This window comes from Sebastes umbrosus, chromosome 13 (genome assembly GCF_015220745.1).
Source record: "Sebastes umbrosus isolate fSebUmb1 chromosome 13, fSebUmb1.pri, whole genome shotgun sequence".
Classification (NCBI taxonomy): Eukaryota; Metazoa; Chordata; class Actinopteri; order Perciformes; family Sebastidae; genus Sebastes; species Sebastes umbrosus.
The window spans coordinates 1381808-1403822 of NC_051281.1; the positions used below are offsets into that span (position 1 = coordinate 1381808).

At 42.4% G+C, this 22015-nt stretch overlaps 1 protein-coding gene across 1 annotated transcript in view; it reads right to left on the reverse strand.

The window, feature by feature from the left end:
• Positions 1-20845, reverse strand: part of adcy5 (adenylate cyclase 5) — a 94678-nt gene extending 73833 nt beyond the window's left edge. Inside the window, exon 1 of the mRNA XM_037790103.1 lies at positions 18795-20845. Within this exon, the coding sequence (XP_037646031.1) occupies positions 18795-19718 (924 nt within the window). The 5' untranslated portion in view covers positions 19719-20845. The remainder of the gene's footprint in view (positions 1-18794) is intronic.
• Positions 20846-22015: the final 1170 nt, after the last annotated feature.

A 22015-nucleotide genomic window follows, 5' to 3' on the forward strand; every position in this document is an offset into this window, starting at 1 on the left:
GCTCTGCTCTGTCTAGCTCTGCTTTTCCTGTCAATGTGTGAAACCCAAAGTGTTTCCATCCTTTACTGGATGTGTAGTGTTTACCACGCTGGATTTAACATGTGAGGGTGCAGGTCGTATCCACGACGACCCTCCAACGTTTTAGACTTTCTCGTTTTGGCTCGCTGCGGTTTGTTTTGGTTGACGGATACGGAACGGATATGATGTCACGTTACTCAGACTACCACAATAAAAGCGGTAACTTCCTTCTACCTCCAAATAGACTCAGATGAAGCAGATATATCGATTCTGACACCCCATTAGTTGGAGCCCTGAATCTGAGTCTGTTACATGTCTGCTCTTCATGGGACGTTTGTGTCCTGATTGGTTAGCGCTCCTCATGCAGGCGGTTTAATTGGCGACGGGCACGCTGCCCCACATCCGTCCGTCCTCTGTCATGCACTCTCCCTGCAGAGCACGCTGCTTTATGTCTCGCTCACAATGGCGCCTCTATAAAAACTCTGAACGGTACCAAGTAGAGCAGCTCTGTCTCTCAGAACATCAGTAAAAGATTTGTGGAGAAATTAAGCTAAAAATATATTTGTACAGATCTGTAAATAGGCTGCTATGATTATCACATCAAGCACCGTCATTTCATCGGTGAGTCATCTGTAAATGTGCAAGTGAGTCTCTAGTATGAGTACCAGAAAAACACCATACCCCCCCACCACCACCCTCTACCCATCTACGACCTGAAGACAGGACAATGGATTTGCATTCATTACTGATGATAATGGAATTACTTTCCACAATTAGCATAATGGCACATAATGGACTCAATGGACTCTTCGTGCCACCTTGACAAAGGCGGCCTGTGAGGCGCTACGTAACCGTAACTGTGCATGCAAGCACACTGTGCACCACCAGCAGCACCGCGTACATGCTTCAATCCCATCAGGGCTCTTTAACCAGCGCTGTCTGAGGAGAGGAATAGCTGCACACGCTCACTAACTGGGTTGGTATTAGATAGAGATGTTCCTTCCCAATACAGACTCCGATACCTGAGTGTTGCCATACTTGTGGTATCGGCTGATACAAGTACCGATCCGACATCAGTGTGATAATTAACAGCTGTTCACTACTGATGATGTTTGATTGTGATATGATTACTATCTGTGTTGTACAGCCTGGCTCAGGTTAAACTCTTTCATGTCAAGCATGAACAAACACTGACAGAGGATGAATGCAACCTTTTATTATTCAGTTTTACTTGTTGGATTTTCCACTGTGAAATATGACATTTTCCTGGCTCTGACTACCGTTAAGCTCTCCGCTAGCACCGCACTGTTGTTGTTCGCTATCGTCACATGACAAAACTACATGCAGTCAGTTCTTCTTCTCTGCTCTAAAACAGTAGCAGCCAGTGGCAGCCGTGATACCTCCAGGGCGACAGCACAGTGAAGGCTGCTGTTTTGGAGTGGCGAAGAAGATTTTTTTTTTTCTGGGTTGATAAATTATGGTATCAGATAATCGGTGCGTAGAGAAATATCGGGCCGTATCGGATGTATTTCCGATACTGGTATCGGTATCGGAACAACTCTAGAATTAGAATACTTTTAGAGCAGTGGCAGGCTGTGTATTTTAGACTGTCGGTGCTATCCTCCAGCAATTAAACCACGTAAACACCCCTTATTCACAGTGACAGGAACGTTTATCCAGTGGAATTAAGTGATTTACTCCAGAGTTGACAAGTCTGCTCATTTTAAGCGACTTTGGTCTTGTTTTCCTGGAAAGTCGCTTACTAATATTAGTAGTCATGGGCTGCGTGTCTTTAGGCTTGTTTCTAAAGTGTAGTTGCTTGTTTGGGTTCCTCTCATTCTCCTGTATATCGGTCTAGTTTGTCCTGTTGCAGGATCCGTACAACGACCCTGATCCCTCCGTTCCTCCCCGTCCCCCCATACATCAAGATGACTGACAGTCGCTCACCGCCACCGCCACCGCCATTCAGAGTTGTTGTTGTTGTTGTTGTGAGACAAATCTTTGCAGGGTTGATGGAGTTTAGCTCACAATGTCAGGTACTAAGTGGGCGAAATAGGGCAAAAAGCACAGTAGAACAAAGACTGGGAAAAAGAGAGTGGACTTAAAGATTGGATTCATTCTCAAGTGGGGCGACGGATTCGAAGGCAGTTTGCCGTTTTTGTAAGTGTGACATACAAGCACATCATGCCGATCTGGTTTGACAAGAAAGAACAAGAAAAATGCAAAAATGCAATGAAATGCATGCAATCCAAAATAAATGCATACATATATATGAAGTGATCGAGTGGCCGCCTCTTCTCTGTAGCCGACTTGTCTCAGTACAAAGACTCAAAGTCCAAATTTATTGAAGAAAGATAGATGCAATCATTTCCAAAATTCACAACGTTTGTATCTAACGAAATATTCTGCTTCAATCCATTTTTGTTGGCGTTTAGCCTTTCAAAAACAATATTTTCACTGCGGCACAACATGGCAAACTCAAAATCTGACTGGTGAAAGATCCAGTCTATGGTTTACAGCTTGTTCTGCTGCTCCCAAGAGGCCAAAAGCAATTCATCCTGCTCTGAGGGATCTGTTTTCTTGTCACTAACATGTTCCAAACATCGGGCGGAGGTGCAGCTGGGTATAAATACTGCAGAGTAACACCTTGCTTTCACATGTGGTATTTACAACTACACTTTATGACACCGACATGCCATAAATAATCACCAAACCGACCACAAACGGGAGTGTTGAAGAAAAAAATAAGTCTCTGGTTCAACTAGGAAGCATCTGGCAGGTGGAAGGAGACAGTAAATCCAGCCAGGAACAGGAACTCTAGCCGTTTCCCTGGATATCATGATGGTTTTACTCATGAGGCCGGAGACACACACACACAGGTCGTATTCATGAGGTTGAACCTGGGATCTGATTCCTGCTCCGGCTGCACAGATTCACAGAGCGCCTCTGATTCATTGATTATGAGGTAAGCCTGGGAGACGGGAGAGGAAAACAGAAAGAGAGGGGGACAATACATCATGTCCTCGTCTCAAGCCGGGTTACATTAAAACACTTAGTCGCTGCTATTTTTAAACCACCATCTTTTCTCTCCAGCTAAATGTTACAGGTCAAGGATTTTACTCTGGACCGGAGTCCTGCTCTATGAGGTCACTCCAGACGTGGACTAAAACAACAAGGTCCTGGTTGTGGAGGCTGGCGGGTCGGTGCACTTCTCTGCCACGGTACAGACACCGGGACACGAGGACTCTTCTAGGAAAAGGGCACAATCCTCCAGGAAACAAATGTCCTTATGCTCAAATAGCTCTTAGAAATATTTAACTATTTGGTTGCACCAGCGAGAAGAGACGACAACAAGCAACAGGACAAAAGACCTCTCAGGTTTTCTCTCTTTACTGACTCACTGTGAGAGTTTTCACCATGCAGAACAATAATTCATCTAACACAGGAATACAGAAAAAGAACTCCTCTATGGTTAATGCAAAGAACGTATATTAATAAGAAGTGAAAGAGACTACCAGACGCCAGTAGAACGTCCTCCTACAAAGAGACGTACAAAAGTAAACAATATTATTGTCATATTTAATGTCTCTACTGAAATGTCCTGTGTTGAACAATAAAAATACTATTATAACTATTTACTTATTTATTTATTAAACTTTTTTGCCTAGCTGCTTCCCAGAGGAGCAGAAAGTGAGCGATGGACATAAGTGGAAGTTGGAAAAATCCAGATTTTGAGATCAATCTCAAACTTTTTCATGTCACGGAGAGTTTGGGATCATCGGTGAGCGTCTGTCTGTCTAGTTTTTGTCGGTGTGTCCCGCACCGTTGGCTCTAGTCTGCCCGTGTCAGAGTTTTTTTCGGCCGATTCAGCATGTTGAATCGGCGGTGGAGCTCGTCAGTGAGAGAAATCACTCTGATTGGCTGTTCAGCTTAAACCAATCAGTGCACGAGAAGAGAAACGGAAGTGAGGAAAGCAAGAAAACGAGTAAAGTCAAGAGGAAAAACACAACTCATCTTCATCTCATCTGATCATAACCTCCGCCAAGGCCGAAGGCCTAGGAAGGAGGTTATGTTGGCTTGTTGGTTTGTTGGTTTGTCTGTTAGCAGGATTACTCCAAAAGTCTGCGATGGATTTGAATAAAATCTTTTGGAGGGGTGGGGTGTTGCACAATGAACAATCCATTCGATTTTGGTGGCGATCCAGATCATGGTCCTGATTCAGGAATTTTTTTAAGCATTAAGATCAGCCAGAACATTAACACCTCTGGGTATAACACATGCGCAGTGTAACTGCCAGATTGCCAGCAGAGAGAGGGAAAGAGGGACAGCGGGTGTCACATGTGGATGATGGCGCAAGCTGAACGGCGAGGGCACGGCTTGGATCATTTGTTCCTATTATGAAATCGCCCTTAAAGACATACTTCTTACTACAGACCTTGGCGGAGGTCTGCGCTCTCCGAGTGCACTTCTAGTTCCAGATATTTTCACGGCGACATGAACATCTGGAATGAAGCTAAGCGGTGAGTGAGAGCGGTGTGAAAATGGTCGGCAGACAACGCTTTGTTTCATGTACGTATCATAACAACAGTATATCCGCCGTCCTCGCTCTTCCTGTTTCCCTTTCTGAATGATGAAAGCAGACTACCGCCGCCTGCTGGTGTGGAGAGGTATTTCCTCTCACGCAGGAGCAGAACATACGTGCTAACAGGCTGTCGGCTGGAGTCTTTGCGGTGTGTTCGAGTGCAGCTTGTTGGCCAAAACAAAGGAGACGTGAGGCGACGCAACAGTCGGCCTTCATTGTCGCTATGTCTTTGACATCGGGCAGGAACAAAGCGGCGTAGTAGGCCACCATAGAGATGATGTTATAAAGCCTGCAGTGACCTGTGTTACAAACGATCAGCTTGTTTTCCCCCCAACTAGACCTTCAGTGAAAACATACACATTAGAAACTAATGACTCATACAAATAAATGACACATGAATTGAATCTGATGTAGTGCTCAGTAATAGAACCGTGTGGAGAATAGTAACCGCTAGATCAATCACAGAAGCAGCATTTCTTCTGTTCATTCAGAGAGAACATGAACGGTTCTAACTTTACCTTCTGCAGGACAACTCTATCCAGAGGTTTGTCTTTATTTTGGTAGAGAAACGTAACTTTACGCTCTGAAAAGAAGCAGCGTTTTTGTCCTCCTTCATATGAAAGTCACCTTCACCTTCCTCCGAGGGCATCATCGAGAGGAAGTAATCACTCGTGGCTGTGTTACACATATACGTTTCAGTTATAGTGTACCTTTTTAGAGGACACAGTTCTCATTAAGTCGTTCATAAAGGAGAAATCATGGCAGAAACATCCGCTGATCCTCCTCGTAGCTGTCAACAGAAGGTAATACAGCCGCCACACAGGGCTGACCAGGAGAAATGACCTGACAGTCGCTCACTACTGCAAATAAACTGAGTCAATACCGAGGTCATGAGACCGAGCCGTCGCACTGAGATTAAAAGGTGTCTTTTACACACATTAATCAAGCCATAATGCACGAGGTGATATCCATTCAAATATAATAAATACATCATTATTCTACCGTAGTTAATGCCGCCGTATCACCCGTCCTGTAAAAAACTATTTTCCATTAACAAGTCAGTCTAATGTGCTCCGGGCCGCACTGATGAAATATGAGTGCAAGAGATTTCACTGAACCAACAGCAACATCATTAATAAATAATATGCAAGTATACATTTTATTTATTACTCACATCACCAGAAACTATCCACCTGCTGTAAAACCCGTTTTATAGCCACAGGGAGACGCTGGTTGTGCTGCAAACATCTAGTCTTATTATTATTATCTCTGTAGACTTATTTTTCTTTTCTTTCCATAAGAAAAATGCCTACGAAAACCTAAACCACAACAAATAAAGTTATATATTCATATAATAACGTTCAGTAACTGTAAACAAAGTATTCAAAAACAAGGGAGGAGAAAAAACTAAAACAATAATTTTAGATTTTTAATTTAATATATATATATATATATATATATATATATATATATATATTTATATATATATATAGTATATATACACATATATATATATATATTATATATATATATATTATTCATTTATTTTCTTGTTTTGTTTAGTTTTTATCTTTAATCTCTTCCTTGTTTTTATTCCTATTATTATTTTATCCTTTCACTTTAAAATATATAAACATTGTAGGAATTATATAAATGAACCACATCATATTTAAGCAAAGGTAAATTTATGTTAACTCCTGCAATGAAGTATGATAATAAATAAATAAGAAATATTTAAAATAGAATAATAATAATTTGATATTATATAAAAATAAATTGTGTTTTGTATTTTATCCCTTATCTTTATTATTTATTTTATATATTAGTTATTATTTTCTTTTTTCTAATTAACTTTAATTTTTACTTTTTTTTTTACTATTCAACATCATATTCAAGCAAATGTAACTCCTACAAAAAAGTATAATAATAAATACAAATATATAACAAATTAATAATAATATTATCCTTGATCAAACCTTAATTAAAATATGTTTTATTATTTATTTTATATATTAGTTATTATTTTCCTTTTTCTAATTTACTATCATTTTTCCTTTTTTCACTATAAAATATATAAACATTGTAGGAATTATATAAATGAAGAACATCATATTTAAGCAATGTAATGTTATATTAACTCTTGCAATAAATATAATTAATAAATAAATAAATTCTGTAAAAACTGTATTCCAATTAAATGTAATTTTGTTTAGAGACAAAGAAAGCTCCACTTCTCATATTGTTTCTTTGTTTACACAAATTTGATGTCCTCTGTGTCTTCTCCTTCTTCTTCTTCTTCGTTTACTTTTTTTAATGTGCTCTACTAATAAGGTGACTTAATAGTCAAATGTGTGAGCGTGAACTGTTTACTTCCTGGGTACATTATTTAACATTATTTACTGCCTAATATTGTATCTCAGTCAGTTCTCAGAGGCCTTATTTAGAAAAAGGTTTTCTCACAACAAACCGCAGGGTCACATCATCATCCAGTAATGTTAACAATGCAGATAACGAGGCTGGGACATGTAGTAACGCTCCCACGTCTGGCACTAATCAAGACCCACGATTCAAATCCTCAATCTGGAGGGAGTTCTGAACAACGACGAGGACCGACTCTCCCTTCACCTCAACTCTCACGATCACAGCCGGAGAGGTTCAAGGTCTTGATTCGCAAATGCAAAACTAAGACGGATCTATTTTGTTGTCAGCTAATAAAAACTGGGTCATCACCAACTGCAGACTGTTGCCTGGAAATAACCTGCAGCAAAGAGCTTCTTCACCTCCTGCATCCAGGTCAGGATGTCACGCTATGTGCTGAAGGGTGTGTGTGTGTGTGCGTGTGTGTGTGTGTGTGTGTGTGTGTGTGTGTGTGTGTGTGTGTGTGTGTGTGTGTGTGTGTGTGTGTGTGAGTGTGTTGCACATGACCAGTATCTCATTAAGAGCCGCTCTCAATGGTATAGACACTGGGCAGCTCCCAGTATAAGATGAAAAAAAAGACATAGTAAACGCCAGGCTAACTACTATGGAGGATGGAACCTGCCAAAATCAAAAATAAATAAATAAATAAATGTCATTAACTGTATCATAAAAATATTAAAAATAAATGTAGCATTAATTAATTAATTGATAAAATGAGACATAAATTAATATTTCTGTTTTAATTTGCTTCTTTATTTATCTATTTTTGTATTAATTCCCTTACCTATTTACTCATTTAATTTTCTCTTTTATTTATTTATGTATTTATTTTTATTAATTGTTAAATGTATTTATTTTTTATTTATCCATTTATTTTTTGTAATTAGTATTTTATTGATTTCTTTTTACATGAACATTGTCACATTTTGGTCAACAAATGCAAAATAATATTAATATAAAAATAATTTTAAAACTAAATAAATAAAAAACAAATCTCTAAAAAAACAACATACAAATAAAATACAAATACATAAATCAAATACACAAATCAAATACATATTCCTACATTAATATTTATTATTTTTATTTTTAAATGCATGTATTTATTTATGTAATTTTTGCATTTATATATTTATTAATTTTCTTTCTTTACGCATTTCTTTTTACATTTCTTTATGCATATAATAATAAGAAGAAATAAATACATACATAAATAAATAAAAACAGAAGAGTAAATAAATTAGGGATTTAATACTAAGAAAAATCAATTAAATCAATAATTGCAATTTATGTCACATTCTATCAATTAATTAATACATTTATTTTTAATATTATTTTTGCTAAATTTGATGACATTTTATTTATTTATTTATTGAGTCATTTATTTATTTATGCATGATTTTCCCTTTGCATGTGACCCCTTATTTATTTCCCCAAACTTATTTATTTCTGTATTCTTTTCTCTACACATTTTTGTTTACCTTTCTTTATGCATATGATAATAATAATACAAAATAAATACATAAATAAATAAAAGGGGAAATTAAGCCAAAGTTGAAATAAATAAGGGAATTAATACAAAGATAAATAAATAAAGAAGCAAATTAAAACAGAAATATCAATTTATGTCATATTTTATCAATTAATCAAAGTCTACATTTATTTTGAATATTATTCTTGCTACATTTAATAACATTTTATTTATTTATTGAGTCATTTATTGATTTTTATTGATTTTCCATCCTCCATAAATTACGCCGTGCTAACGCTAATAGAGCTTCTGTCAGATCCTGTGGGTCAGGGGGCAAAAAAACACAACAGACTGAATAACGAAGCGGCAACAAAATGGAAATTCAGTCTAAATATCATGAAGATTAATAAAATTATCATCACAAAATATGAGCTGGTCAGCAAGAAGCAGAATCACATTATTATAATCAGACGAAGTTCCTCGCTGGACAAATAATTCCATACAAGAGATGTACAGTATGTGTACCATAACTATTTATAATTCCCCCTGCAAATAATAAAGTCTGAATTCCTACAAACTAATTAAAGTTAATGACTGTCAGATGAGCAGAATGAAGCGATGAAGTGCCGCTCAACTCACCACAGCGGAAACACAACAGAGTGGAAACAGCCCATCACATTTAAACTTCACTGTCAAACAATCTGCTGGTGATTAACATGGTCAAATATGCAGACATCACAAAGAGAGGACGGATTCTCTTTACTGAGCATGCAACAAGCTGTTGGACGAAAAAAGTCTTCAACTAATGAAGAAAAGTCATGATTGATGAAACATCCAAGCTAATGCAACACCAAGACTTTGATCATTTTGGACTGAATCAAATGCTTCCAAACACTGAATCATGACTGCTTCATAGTAGGGATGCTCATTTTGAAAGATTTTCTTAACCGATAACCGACCCTCGTTAACCGTTTATTAACCGTTAACCGACCGTAACCGATTTGTGCTTCGCATGCAGCGGTGTACCGGCTGCAGGAGCACAACAGATATTGGTTGACGGAAGTCTCCAGTTCACCGTCCGGGAACGTTAACTTAGCAGCTCCGATGCTGCGTGTAGTGTCGCGGACATGCAGCCACTTTCCCAGTAAAAGTCTCCACCGCACATTTAGTTTAGTTTAGCAGGTTGTCAGCTGTGTGTCTGCCCGGTGGAACTTTAGCGAGTGTCCAACAAACAAACAAAGTGCAGGAGGAGGTTCTCGTCCAAACGGGGTCCCTCCAGAAACAAGTTGAGAAAACTACGCTTCTTCAAGAGAAAACCCGCATCCTGCAGGATGAGGTGAGGGATCTCAAAGTGGCTCACAAAACCAGCCTAGAAAAGCTCCAAGCTGTGCAGGAGGTCAGCGACTTTCACGACGTGAACGTGAAGATGCTTACCACCACCGAGCAGCAGAGAAGCAAGACCCAAACCGACAGTGTGTTCCAATCCGCGTACTTCTGTACTTACACTTACTACTCTGAGTGCATAAGTGCGTTCACACTGGGAAGTACGGCAAAATGCAGTGCACTCAAAGTACCCGGATGTTGTACTCAAAACGGTCAGATCGTTGAGTGTGGAACGCTGGACACTTTCCACACTCAACAGTCGCCATCTTGGCTACGTAGCGGAAGGGGCGGAGCCACGACCACTATTCAAACAGACGTAGATAACAGAATAAAACAATACAATACGTAAACATACCGGTGCATTTTCAGCCAACAGGAGGACACATCGTAGGCGACGACGTTGGAAACGTAATTTACACTCTGCTTTAATTTTTTTCAGAAGATATTTTGGCGGGTAGCGACACGCGGTCAAATGTTGCGATCGTCATTTCCGGTCAGTGCGCCGCAGAGTATTCGATTTGAGACGACCCTACCCCGCTGAAATTTACGCACTACTCAAGTGAGTACAGAGTGCACAACGTGCACTACATTGAAGTGTACTTCTGGAAGTACGTGGATTGGAACACACTGCAAGTCTCTCCAGAAAGAAGTGGCAAACTTGAATGATGACCTTCAGAAAAAAAACAGCAACAGCAGCAGCAGCCGGCCATATGAGAGAAGAACCCGCATTTTTACTAATGCTAAATATGCTAATGCTAATTATATATATATATTTAAATATTTAAATATATATATATATATATATACACACAAAAAAGTGTTATTAAATAAATAATCATCATCATCATCATCGTCGTCATTATCATCATAAAATCATTCAAAAAAAACGCTCTCCCTGTCAGGACAGAGCTGCGTTCACAAACGGCGATTAGAGAACGCCCTCTGATGTCCGTAATGTGCCGGCCCGAGGAGCACAGCTGCTGATATAAAACTGTATTAAAAGAGGTATAAAGGCCGGTAACAGGAGAATGAATCATGACCTAATGGGCTCTCTGTATCACGCTGCTGGTTTGGAAGATGGACTGAGTGCAGGTTGCATCACTTACTGGGTTTATTTTTAGCATGAAGAGCAACAAAGAGAAGAAAAAGTTCCATTTAGAAGCTACTTAAAGATCTTATAAAACTACTAGCTGTATAAAAACACACCTTGTAACTATAGCAGAGTACACGGTGTGAAGAGAAGAACAACACAATGACAATACAGAAGTTCTGTGTCTCAGCTGAAACAGACCGATGAGCCGGCCGTCCACGTCTGGAGGTAAAACACACACCGGAGCTCCTGGGGAAGCTCTGAGAGGAGTTGGATGGTGTTTGTGAAATAAAATCTGTTGCTAAGTTACAGCAGCTCAGTTTTTCTGGACTCACGGGGGGCTGGGGGGGGGGGGGGGGGGATGCGTCAGCAGTGGTTTCTGAAAGGTACTCATGACTTGCCCTGCATCCATGTTTGGTTCAAATATGATCTCCAAAGCAGCAGCATCCTCCGTCACACTCCTCAGCCTCCGGGGGGACGGGGGGGACGGGGGCTCCATTAAACAAAGCTAACTAGAGATTTTCACGCTGCCATTGGGGGACGACGAGGAGGAGACGACGAACCCAGCGATGTGAAATCTGATGTTTACATTCAACACCCCCCCCCCCCCCCGAGGAACTATCTCTCTCATCGCTCGTCCTGCAGGGGGGGGGGGGGGGGGATGGTTAAAAGTCTGTCCACAGGGGGGGACGAGTCTCACCGGGAAATTAAAAGCAGGTTAGGACCACAAGGGACGGGTTTAAGAAGGCAGGTAAAGGCAGAACGATGATGTTGCACATCTGGTTTGAATTTCCACACATTACGAGCAACGAGCAACGAGCAGTTCAGTTAGAGAAGCAGAACACTCCGTTTACCACCGGAGAGCTGCCGACTGAGACCGGTCCACTAACGGGAGATTTAGAGAAGAAACAGGAAACTCAAGAAGTAACTCAGGAGTTTAAAGCTCCTACGACACACTCATGTTGTCATTTATCTCCAGAACTGTTAAGAGTAGTTGAGTTAAAGCAGTAACACAACACAGAGGAATTGTGTTGTTCCACATGACTTTCTGCTGTGACGGATGTTGTGAAAGGAGATGACGCTGTAGAGAGGATCTTTTTCTTCTTTTCCAGCGTTACAGATGTTACAAAACCATTTCACTTGTGATTTCTGCTCTTTTTACACTAAACTGAAGTCAGATACATAACATCATAAAAGGGTCGTTCACATGCCAAGTTTTTGCGCCCTCAAATCCACTGAGACGTGCAAAAGGTGCGCTCAAAAGCCAGAGCGATGCTGCCGTGGCGCACAGGTCTTCCCAAGCTCCTATTTTTCAGGATGCGACGGCGGCGCCCTGAGATAAAAATAGTTAATCTTTTGGAACACGTACAGCATGTCACGATGTGGCGAGGCATGTTTTGCCCTCGTTTAGTTTAGTCAGTGATGTTTTTACTCTAAATAACAGCGACTTCATCATCATCGCAGCACGCAGGTTTTGGTTGCTAAGCGCAACCTCCGAAGCACCTTGGATAAAAAGGTTGAAAGCAGCACGGCGGCTGGCGTTTTCCACTCGTGACGTCACTTGAGTCGGCTTCAGTCGGGACTGACAGACTATACGCAGACTGTGAGGACTAGAAAGAAGTGAGACCTCTGGAGCTCATCTCTGCTGCAGACTAGAGGCTCTCATTGGCGTTTTTGAGTCCAAAAAGGCGGCAGCGCTACCGCAGCAGCTGTTGTCAAAAAAGCACCAGAGTTTCCCCTCTTTGTTTCTAGACTCTTTGACAGCGATCAGCTGAGAGTACCGCCAACACTGAGCGGGAACAATCAAATAGAGAAAAGCACCTGGTACCAAAAAGACAGTGGAGTTGAGCAGAGCCAAGCCGTACCATGTGGTGGAAACACGAGGCTTTGGGGCCACAAAAAAAGAGAAAAGTGGCAACGAAAAAGGTCATGAATAAACTCCTCTTAAAATGTACTGCAAACTTTTACTAGTTTAACCAACAGCTCAGATATGTATCCACAAATGAACATGAAAGTGAAAGTAAAAACCTCATTCGATTTCCGGTACAACTGTTCTAAATGAGACGGAGCATCAGGAAAAGGTCTCAAGGTCGACTGCATCTCTAAAGACTCAGCATGTTCCTGGAGCTGCTGCAACGCGTAAGAAGAACCGGCGTTATCTGGCGATCTCCCATAAACAGCGGCGGTCTAACGGAGAGATGACTATGTAAACAGGAGGAGAAGAGATATGCTAAAAACAACAGCGTGGTGAGGAAAGAACAACAAATACAGCAGCTCGTTCCCACACACTCAACATCAGAGCGTCAGATGACAACGTGGCTCTCTCGTAGAAAACACAAATAGATGCTGGGTCACATGCCATTCACACAGAACAACCAAACCATCGGCCCCGGCTCTGCTTTTATAAGCAAACATTAGAGACCTAAAGGAAACAGAAAGGATGTCAGACCCTTCATCCTCTCCGGTGTTCAACACATTCTCTGCACATCGATGAAGACGTGACGGTTCATGTTCTTCCACTGTTCTCTTTCTAAAGATGGAGACGCTGCTGATGGCCCAGATAGAGAGAGAGGGACATTTTCTCTTTCTAAGTTCTGGAGCACATTGTCTTGTTTTGAAATATGGCTCATGCACGAGCCTCTTTAAAGCTTCAAACTTACATAATATTTATTTATGCAAAACTATATGAGACCTGAATGTGATTATTGAACATCTCATTCTAAAACAACGGGCCTTATTCTGCTGCTCTAACAGCCTCCACTCCTCTGGGAAGGCTTTGCTCCCATTCAGCCACGAGAGAATTACCCCCGATGCATCGCACTTTGGCTCCATCTTGGCGACGGATCCTTTCCAAGCTGGCCATACGGAACCACTATATATGCATGGATATATTTCCATAACTATTATGTTGGTGCCCAGCTGAAGCCTCATCATCTCAGCTGTACAATGAAGATCAGAATGACACGTGGTCGACATCCACGAGCACAAACTTCTTCTTTTCCCTTAAAGGAGCAGTGTGTCGGATCTGGCTGCATGTAGCGGTGAGGTTGCAGATTGCAACCAACTAAAACTTCTCCCGTGTGCCAAGCGTGTAGAAGAACTACGGTGACCGACATGAAAACATAAAAACGTGAATGTCCCTATCTAGAGCCGGTGTTTGGTTTGTCCGTTCTGGGCTGTAAACAGCTCATTCTAAGGTAACGAAAACACAACCACTCTTATTTTCAGGTGATTATACACTAAAGAAAAACATACTTATTAATATTATATTCCATTTCTGCCAATAGATCCCCCTGAAATACTACACATTGTTCCTTTAATATGTCTGGGGGAGTTTATTGCAGATAATTCACATCTGAATGTGAGTAAGAATATAATTATTAGTGGCAGGATGTGTGTGTATTTACGTTTCCATAAGTGAAAAATGATTTGCTGCTCCACAAATGAATGCGTTCTTCTTCTACTTCTTCCTCGGCCCGCGCTACACCCTTCTACCAAGTTCCATGAAAATCAGGCCGGTAGTTTTAACGTAATCCTGCTGGAAGTAGAAGTAGAAGAAGAAAGACGGACTAGAGAACCAAACATGACGTCGTCGGTGTGAATGTTTTTCACAGTTTCAGAGGAAGACAACACGATTGTTATTTACAATACAAGTTTTTTGATGTACTTTACTAGAATAAATGAACGAACATTTGAAGAGTCAGAACTGATGGTTGTTTTTGTTGTGTTAACTACAGTGATGACGTCGGTTAGATTTGGTTTCGGTCAGAGCTCTGGAATATTAAATCATCCATCTTTGCTCACTACATCTCACCCTCCGCTGTGTATAAACTACGGGTTATGAACTTCTTTTTAAAATACTAAAAATGTGAAGTTATTGGTTAGGTTATCGGTATCAGCCCTGAGAAGCAGATAATTATTGATTATCTGTATCGGCTGGAAAAGAATCCATATCGTGCATCCATAAACCGAACCTAAAACATAACCTCCATGGTGAGGGAATAAAGACAAGTAATTAAAAGAGTAAAGCATCTGGTGGAAATGGCCTCAAACTGTTGCCACAAAAAATATCATTGTATGTAGCATTAAGGTTCCTCATAACTGGAACAAAGGGCCGAGCGCAAACCATGACCATGTCTCAACATACTTTTGGCCAAACTGTGTTTCAAAATTCAAGTTGAACCAACTCGTTTCAGGGAGGTCTTTAGATGCAAAAGACATTAACAACAGAAAACTATCTCCAAATATTCATTCTGACGTCTTTATGAAAGCGTTTACATTGTTAGAGAAGATGGTTATGAGCAGCAGAAGGCCGGATATAAACCAAGCAAAACACACATACACAGTTTGGAGTTAATAATACCGAGTTGTGGGACGAAGCAGACAATGCAATCAAGTGTACCTCTAAATAACGGTGGAAAATGAAACCACTTGTGTTCCAGACGAAGCCCAGCAGCCCTGCAGAAATGTTTTAAAAGTAAAAGTGATGTTGTAAAAGTTGGAGTTTATGAGGAACGTGGAGGTTCAGTATCGACTGTTAGCTCATTACAAGTCCACATGAAGTAAAAACAAACAACCTGAATCAGGGTTTCCAAAGCTACAAGCCAAACGGCTAATTCCTCTTTAAAATCAGCTTAGAGTTCAGATATTTAACCCTTACTTTATAATCAAATAATCAGACGTAAATATAGGATTCATATCTGTGGTTAAGGCCAGCATTAAGAGGATTTATATCTAAGCTGCTGCTATAAGACAAAAATAAAATGTCCCATAAACATCCTGCGTTCATTACGTGGAAGAGACTGGAAGAAGAATATTATAATAAACAATCAACGGTCATCCATCCTGACAGGAAACTACTGCGTGACAACAATATTCATCCCTAATGAAGACATGCTGAGTTGTGGTGCATTATGACACTTAGATTGTGTGCAGAATTAAATGTAATAGAATTAATTAAAGACATGTGATAAAAGATCAGGACAATATTCTGACTGTTGGTGGTGATGGACAAACTTTATAATCTACAAAATGCCTCCAAGTTACAGTCTGATATAAGAAAGACACTGTGGTAAGTTGTCTGAATGCCTGAGGAGAAACAAGCCAGCTGATATCATGTTTCCATGGCAACCAGCAGCTACATCCCATAACAAGGCCTTTGTCTACCAATCAGGAGTGCAATTTATCAATTAAAGCTACTATGAGGAACTTTGAGTTGATTTTGGCGGTCCCTGTGGACACAGTGTTTCCGAGCACCAGAGTCCCTTTAAAAAACCTCTGATTTGACTGCAGCAGGGTCTGACAGTCTGCCCCCCTCTCAGTCCTGGTTCTGGTCCTGGTTCTCCCGTGCCCTCCCTTCCCTCTAGCGGGCCCAGTAACACGGCCTGCAGGCCTCCAGCAGCATGGTGTCGGTGCCGGCTCCCAGCGAGGTGAAGCTCTCCACCTCCCGCCGGAGCTCCGACTGCTGGTCGAAGGCCAGTTTCTGGAGAACCTGCGTGCTTTATGTTTTTGTCTAATTTCACACAGAATCGGACCAAGAATAGAATCTCTGATTACAACACACACAGAGGGAGAGAGACTTCATTCTCTGCTCAGGTAGACATTACTCCTCTATATCGTTACATAGACAATAGTTACATCCGTCCATTATCTGTTATCCTATCCTATCCTAAAGTATTTTGCTAGCTGCAAGCTATAGTTGGTATCATGGAGCCAATGGTCCAAATAAAATATAGGAACATCACAGAACATCAGGCTAGGGAGAATGCCCGACGAGCTGTCCAGTATCAGGAATTAATGGACGACGTGGAGAGACGTCAGGATGCTGACTGCAGTTTGGTTAACAGCCACAGGTGTCATTAATAACAAGGATCTTCTGAAAGTTACGTATAGTACCTTTAATGTTTGTTGAAGAGAAAAAACATTTTGTTTTGTGCTCAAGTGCCCTTTCATTTTCAAAAACCTTTACTCAGGATTGGTTAAGACCAGATGGGGCTCTGCCAAGCATCATAATATCCCCCAAAAGTCCCCTCTGATCAGCCAAAGTGCACGTAAATGCTATTAAGTTAGTACAATAACCTGCAGGTACAATGTAAGCTGAAAGGCCCCAGTGTGGTTCAAATAATCACATCTGAAGACAGAAGTGATTCTACAGCAGTCCATAGTCCATCTCCAAGGACTCTGTATCTTTTGAGCATCTCTGGTAGTTTTGACATGATGAATAAATCACACACTAATGGAGTCAATAGTCTCTCCTCAAGAGCATTCACTGTTAGGAAACACAAAAAGAGTGAAGAATTGACCCTGAATGTATCATTTTCATGGTCTTTCGCCTCTAGAGAGTCTGATCCACAGCTGTGAGGAACTTTTGCAGCCACACTAACACAACACTGCACCCCCCCGACAGATCCACTAATAAATCCCAGGCTACTCATATGAACACACTGCCTGGCACAGCTGCTCTCTGACACTGAGAGGAAACAACATCAGGAGGCTTTAAAAGGGACTGGTTGTAACTTTTTACACGTATAAATCTACCGGGTCGGGATCCTATGCGCGGTCGCGTGTGTCTACGCTGTTCAGACTCAGACTCCAACACAAACTACAGTGAAGCACCAAAACCTCTTGGTTGTATCTAGTGAAGCCCGTCTGTTAAACAGTGTTAACTCTTCCTGCTCCAGCCCCCCGACCACGGCCAGAAGACACAGGGGAGACCGTAGCTTTGGTCTCCAGGGCCGGAGTCTCTGCTCCTCTGCTCCTCTGCCTGCCTTCACTCACACACCGCGCTCCTTCTCTCTCTCGCTCTCCACCTCTCACGTGCATGCTGCTCACTCCACACTGCAGAAGAGTTAGTTTAGCTCTGAGAATATCTAGTGAATGTTCAGTGGACGTTTGTGCAGAAATAACTGCTGCAGCTCCTCCAGACCAACAGAGGTTTCCCGTGTCTTGTGAAGTGACGGGGCTCCGCAGAGAGAAACGTTATCGTCTCCGACCAAAACTCCGGCGTCTCCCCTGTTCCCTCCGGCCGCAGTCGGGAGGCTGAGGCAGGAAAAGCCAACACTAGGATCAGCATTGATTCATGGAGAGACCTTGGTCTGGTCAGCTAACATTACTGCCAAGCAGCTGAAATATAGAGTGATATTGTGCTTTTAGCTGACGTGTGTCTCCTCACTGTGTTGAGCGATGCTCGTTCATGTCTATGTAGAGCGAGCACAAGCGCCAGCAACAGGACGCTGACTTTAGTTGACTTAAGGTACGTGTCCACAGGGCCGTTTTTTATCACAAGGGTACGCAGAGCTTCCCAGCATTTTTACAAAATAAAAGCCCTCAGGTGTTTTTTCTATGGACCGAATTCCTTCATTTGTTAACACAAGGCTTTTATTCTGAAATATGAACAGTCAGTGATGAGGATACCTGCAGAGACTTGGAGAGCTCCATGAATTGATAAAGTATGGGGTTTTAATCAACACTTCCTGCTTTCATTTCAAAATAAAAGCTCTCAAGCGTTTTTTTCTGTGGACAGAATTCCTTCATTTCTTAGAATAAGGCTTTTATTCTGAAATGTGTGCCGGAAATTGTTGTAGAACATGCAGTGACTTGCAGAGCTCCATGAATGAATATAGTACGGAGTTTTAATTGTGGATTATTACTATTATTTACAAATTACCACACGTTTCTGAAGACAAGACAAACTATGTAGAAAGAAAGGGCTGACAGCAGCAGTGACACGCAGCGACACGCAGCTAGTGTGAACACCAGACGCGTGAATCACGCAGCCGCCACGCACTCCTGACGTTGTATATGTGCCCCGAGCTTGATGATGATGAACGTACCTGTTTCCACAGGAAGCTGTCCATCCCGTTCATCACCATGGAGACAGACACGTGGATGGATGACAGGATGACTCCGGTGATGACCGCAGCTCTCATCCGGACTGGCAGCAGCGTGTAGACCACATGGATGAAGAACACGGTCCACCAGATGCCCTCCGAGGCGCTCCGGGGCTGCACCAGCAGAACCCCGATCACCTGGACCACCAGCACCAACAGGATCACCACGTAGCACACGATCCACATGTGGTCCTGGTGGAACCCGGTCCTGTTGCACACCACCATGAGGACCAGCGTGAGGAAGATGGAGACGGAGAACACCGAGACGAAGGTCCAGCTCGGTGCTCCTCCACCGGCGCAGTGAAAGACCAGCATCACCGAGAAGACCAGGACCAGAACCGCCATGAGCATGGTCAGGCTGCTCTGGTTCAGACGGAAGAAGTAGCGCTGGTAGAGCCGCTCCAGCTTCTCAGACTGGAACTTCTTGGATTTGAAGATGTGCATGATGTTGGAGCAGCAGGCCAGCAGAGACAAGTCCACTTCAGGCATCACCTCCTGGTCCGAGTCCTGGTCCTGGTCCTGGTCGCTCTTGGGCTTAGTGGCTCTGCGCTCCTGCATACCCAGCTCCACGGACCTGGGTCTCACCTCTCCATGGTCCTGCCAAGCCGACCTGGACCTGAAGCTGACCCTGCTGACGGTGGTGGTGGTGGTGGCTCTGCCGGGTTCATCCTCCTCCTTCCACCGACTGCTGGTTCTGGTTCTGGAGGGGTTTGGGTTTGGGTTTGGACCCCCGTTGGACTCAGACTCCCCCCAGGCGGATCTGTGCTCGGTCCCTCCCCTCAGCCCGGGTGCACCGACTCCGGGTCCGGGTCCTGGTCCTGGTCCTGGTCCTGGTCCTGGTGGGCTGACACTGTTCGATCTGGACATGATGGACACAAATAAAACACTTTGTTCCACTTGGAAAAAAAAACAAAACGCCTATTTAGTCCCAAAGATGAGGCGAGTTAACAGTCCCATAGCTGGGTCACATGAAGAAGTCTCTACAGGAGATGATCCAGAACTACAGGAGATGATCCAGGAGGAGATGATCCTTCATCCAGGAGCAGCTGTGGGAATAAAAAACTATTGAACATGCGCAGAAGTCCCAGAGGAGGAGGAGGAGGAGGGGACATAAGATCCAGGTGGATTTGACTCTACATCATCAACATCATCCAATTAGCCAGCATGCATCCGTGGAGAGGTCGCTGTGGATTCAATAAAACCATTAAACTCAGATAGTCCTCCAGAGATCAACGCGCAGCAGCATCAGTGAAGCAGACATGTTTCCTGTATATTCCTGCGAGCTGCTGCTGCTGGAGAGGAACCGAGAAGGTGAATCCGGTGTTAGTTAGTGTCGATGCACCTGCACGGAGCTGAGACATCAGAGCTTCACGTTTTGGCCCAAAAAGCCTCATCCATCACGATGCATCCATCCATTTGGTAGAAATGTAATTGTTTTTTTATATTCTTATTTTATTCTAACGTTTTGATCTATTCTTTTTGTTATTATTATACTGTTTGATTTGCACCAATAAAAACCAAAGCAAATTCCTAGTTACACCTCTCACACCTGGTAATAAACACTATTCTGGTTCTGGTTCTGGTTCCTAGTGGAGGAGAGAAAGTCAGCCGCTCCTCCTCCTCCTCTTCCTCCTCCACAGAGAACAGCCTCCTCTCGGTCCATGGTGTCGGTGTCGGTCAATTACGCATCAACCTCTGGACCCGAATCAATGTCCCAACAGCTGTCCATCACCATCACCATCACCAGCTCAAACCCCCCCAGAGACAGACTCCTGATCTGATCTGCAGCCAGACCCTGCAGACCCAGACCCTGCAGACCCAGATCCTGCAGCAGCGCGTCTCCCGGTGCCTCAGTGCGTCTCCCCGGTGTCACGGTGCGCTCCTCCGGTCTGCAGCCTCGGACAGTCCTCCGCTCCGTGCGGGCATCACAATAACACGTTTTTCTCGCTGATTGCTGCTTTAAACGGCTCATTCAACCAAGTGTGCTTCCTGCAGGAACCGCCTCTCCAGCGCGCTCCCATTGGAGGAGGGATGGAGGTGAGTCACTCTGAGGCGAGCTGTGATTGGACGAGAGGCCTGTCAATCAAATAAAGAAAAGAGAAAATCAGAGGCTGTGGGGGGAGGGGGGGAGGGGGGGGGGCAGCTTTCGATGAATGGGCGGGCCTGTTCTCACACACACACACACACACACACAGACACACACACACAAACACACACACACACACACACACACACACACTCAGAAACACACGAAGACATACTCACACACACACACACACACACACACACACACAGACACACACACACACACACACGCAGACAGACACACACACACACACACACACACACACACACACACACACACACACACACATAGACACACAAACACACACACACACACACACTCACACTAGGTGTTGAGTCCACTGGTCTCTATTCTCAGATTATGATCCCAGGTCTCATTTTATTCTCTTTCACATTAATGTGGTAATCATCAGTCTGAAGGTGATAAAACCCCTTTTGTTACACTTCTTGTCATGGATGGATTACTGAAGGCCCCTGACCTTCACCTGCAAAATGTCCCTTAAAGAGACACATAAACTACCAAAAAGATATGAAAAATGAAACAATGAAACACTAAAAGACCACAAGGAGTTGCAAACCAACCAAAAAGACACAAAAGACTGCAAAAAGTGACTGGAAACGACCAAAAAATACATAAAATGACCACAAAGAGACACAAAACGACAAAAGACATTAAATTACCTTTTAGAGACACAAAATGACTACAAAGAGACAAAAATGACCTTAGAGAGACACAAAAACAAACAGAACGACCAACAAAAAAACATTATATGACCTTAAAGAGACACTAAACAACAAAACAAGACAGTAAATGACCTGAAAGAGACACAACACGACTATAAGGAGACAAATGAAAACAAGGGACACAAAACGACCAAAAAAAAGACACAAAATGATCTTACAGGGACACAGAATAACCAAAAAGACACTCAATGACCACAAAGACACACAAAACAACCACAAAGGGACTAGAAACGACCAACAAAAGACACTCAATGACCACAAAGACACACAAAACAACCACAAAGGGACTAGAAACGACCAACAAAAGACACAATATGACCTTAAAGAGACACTAA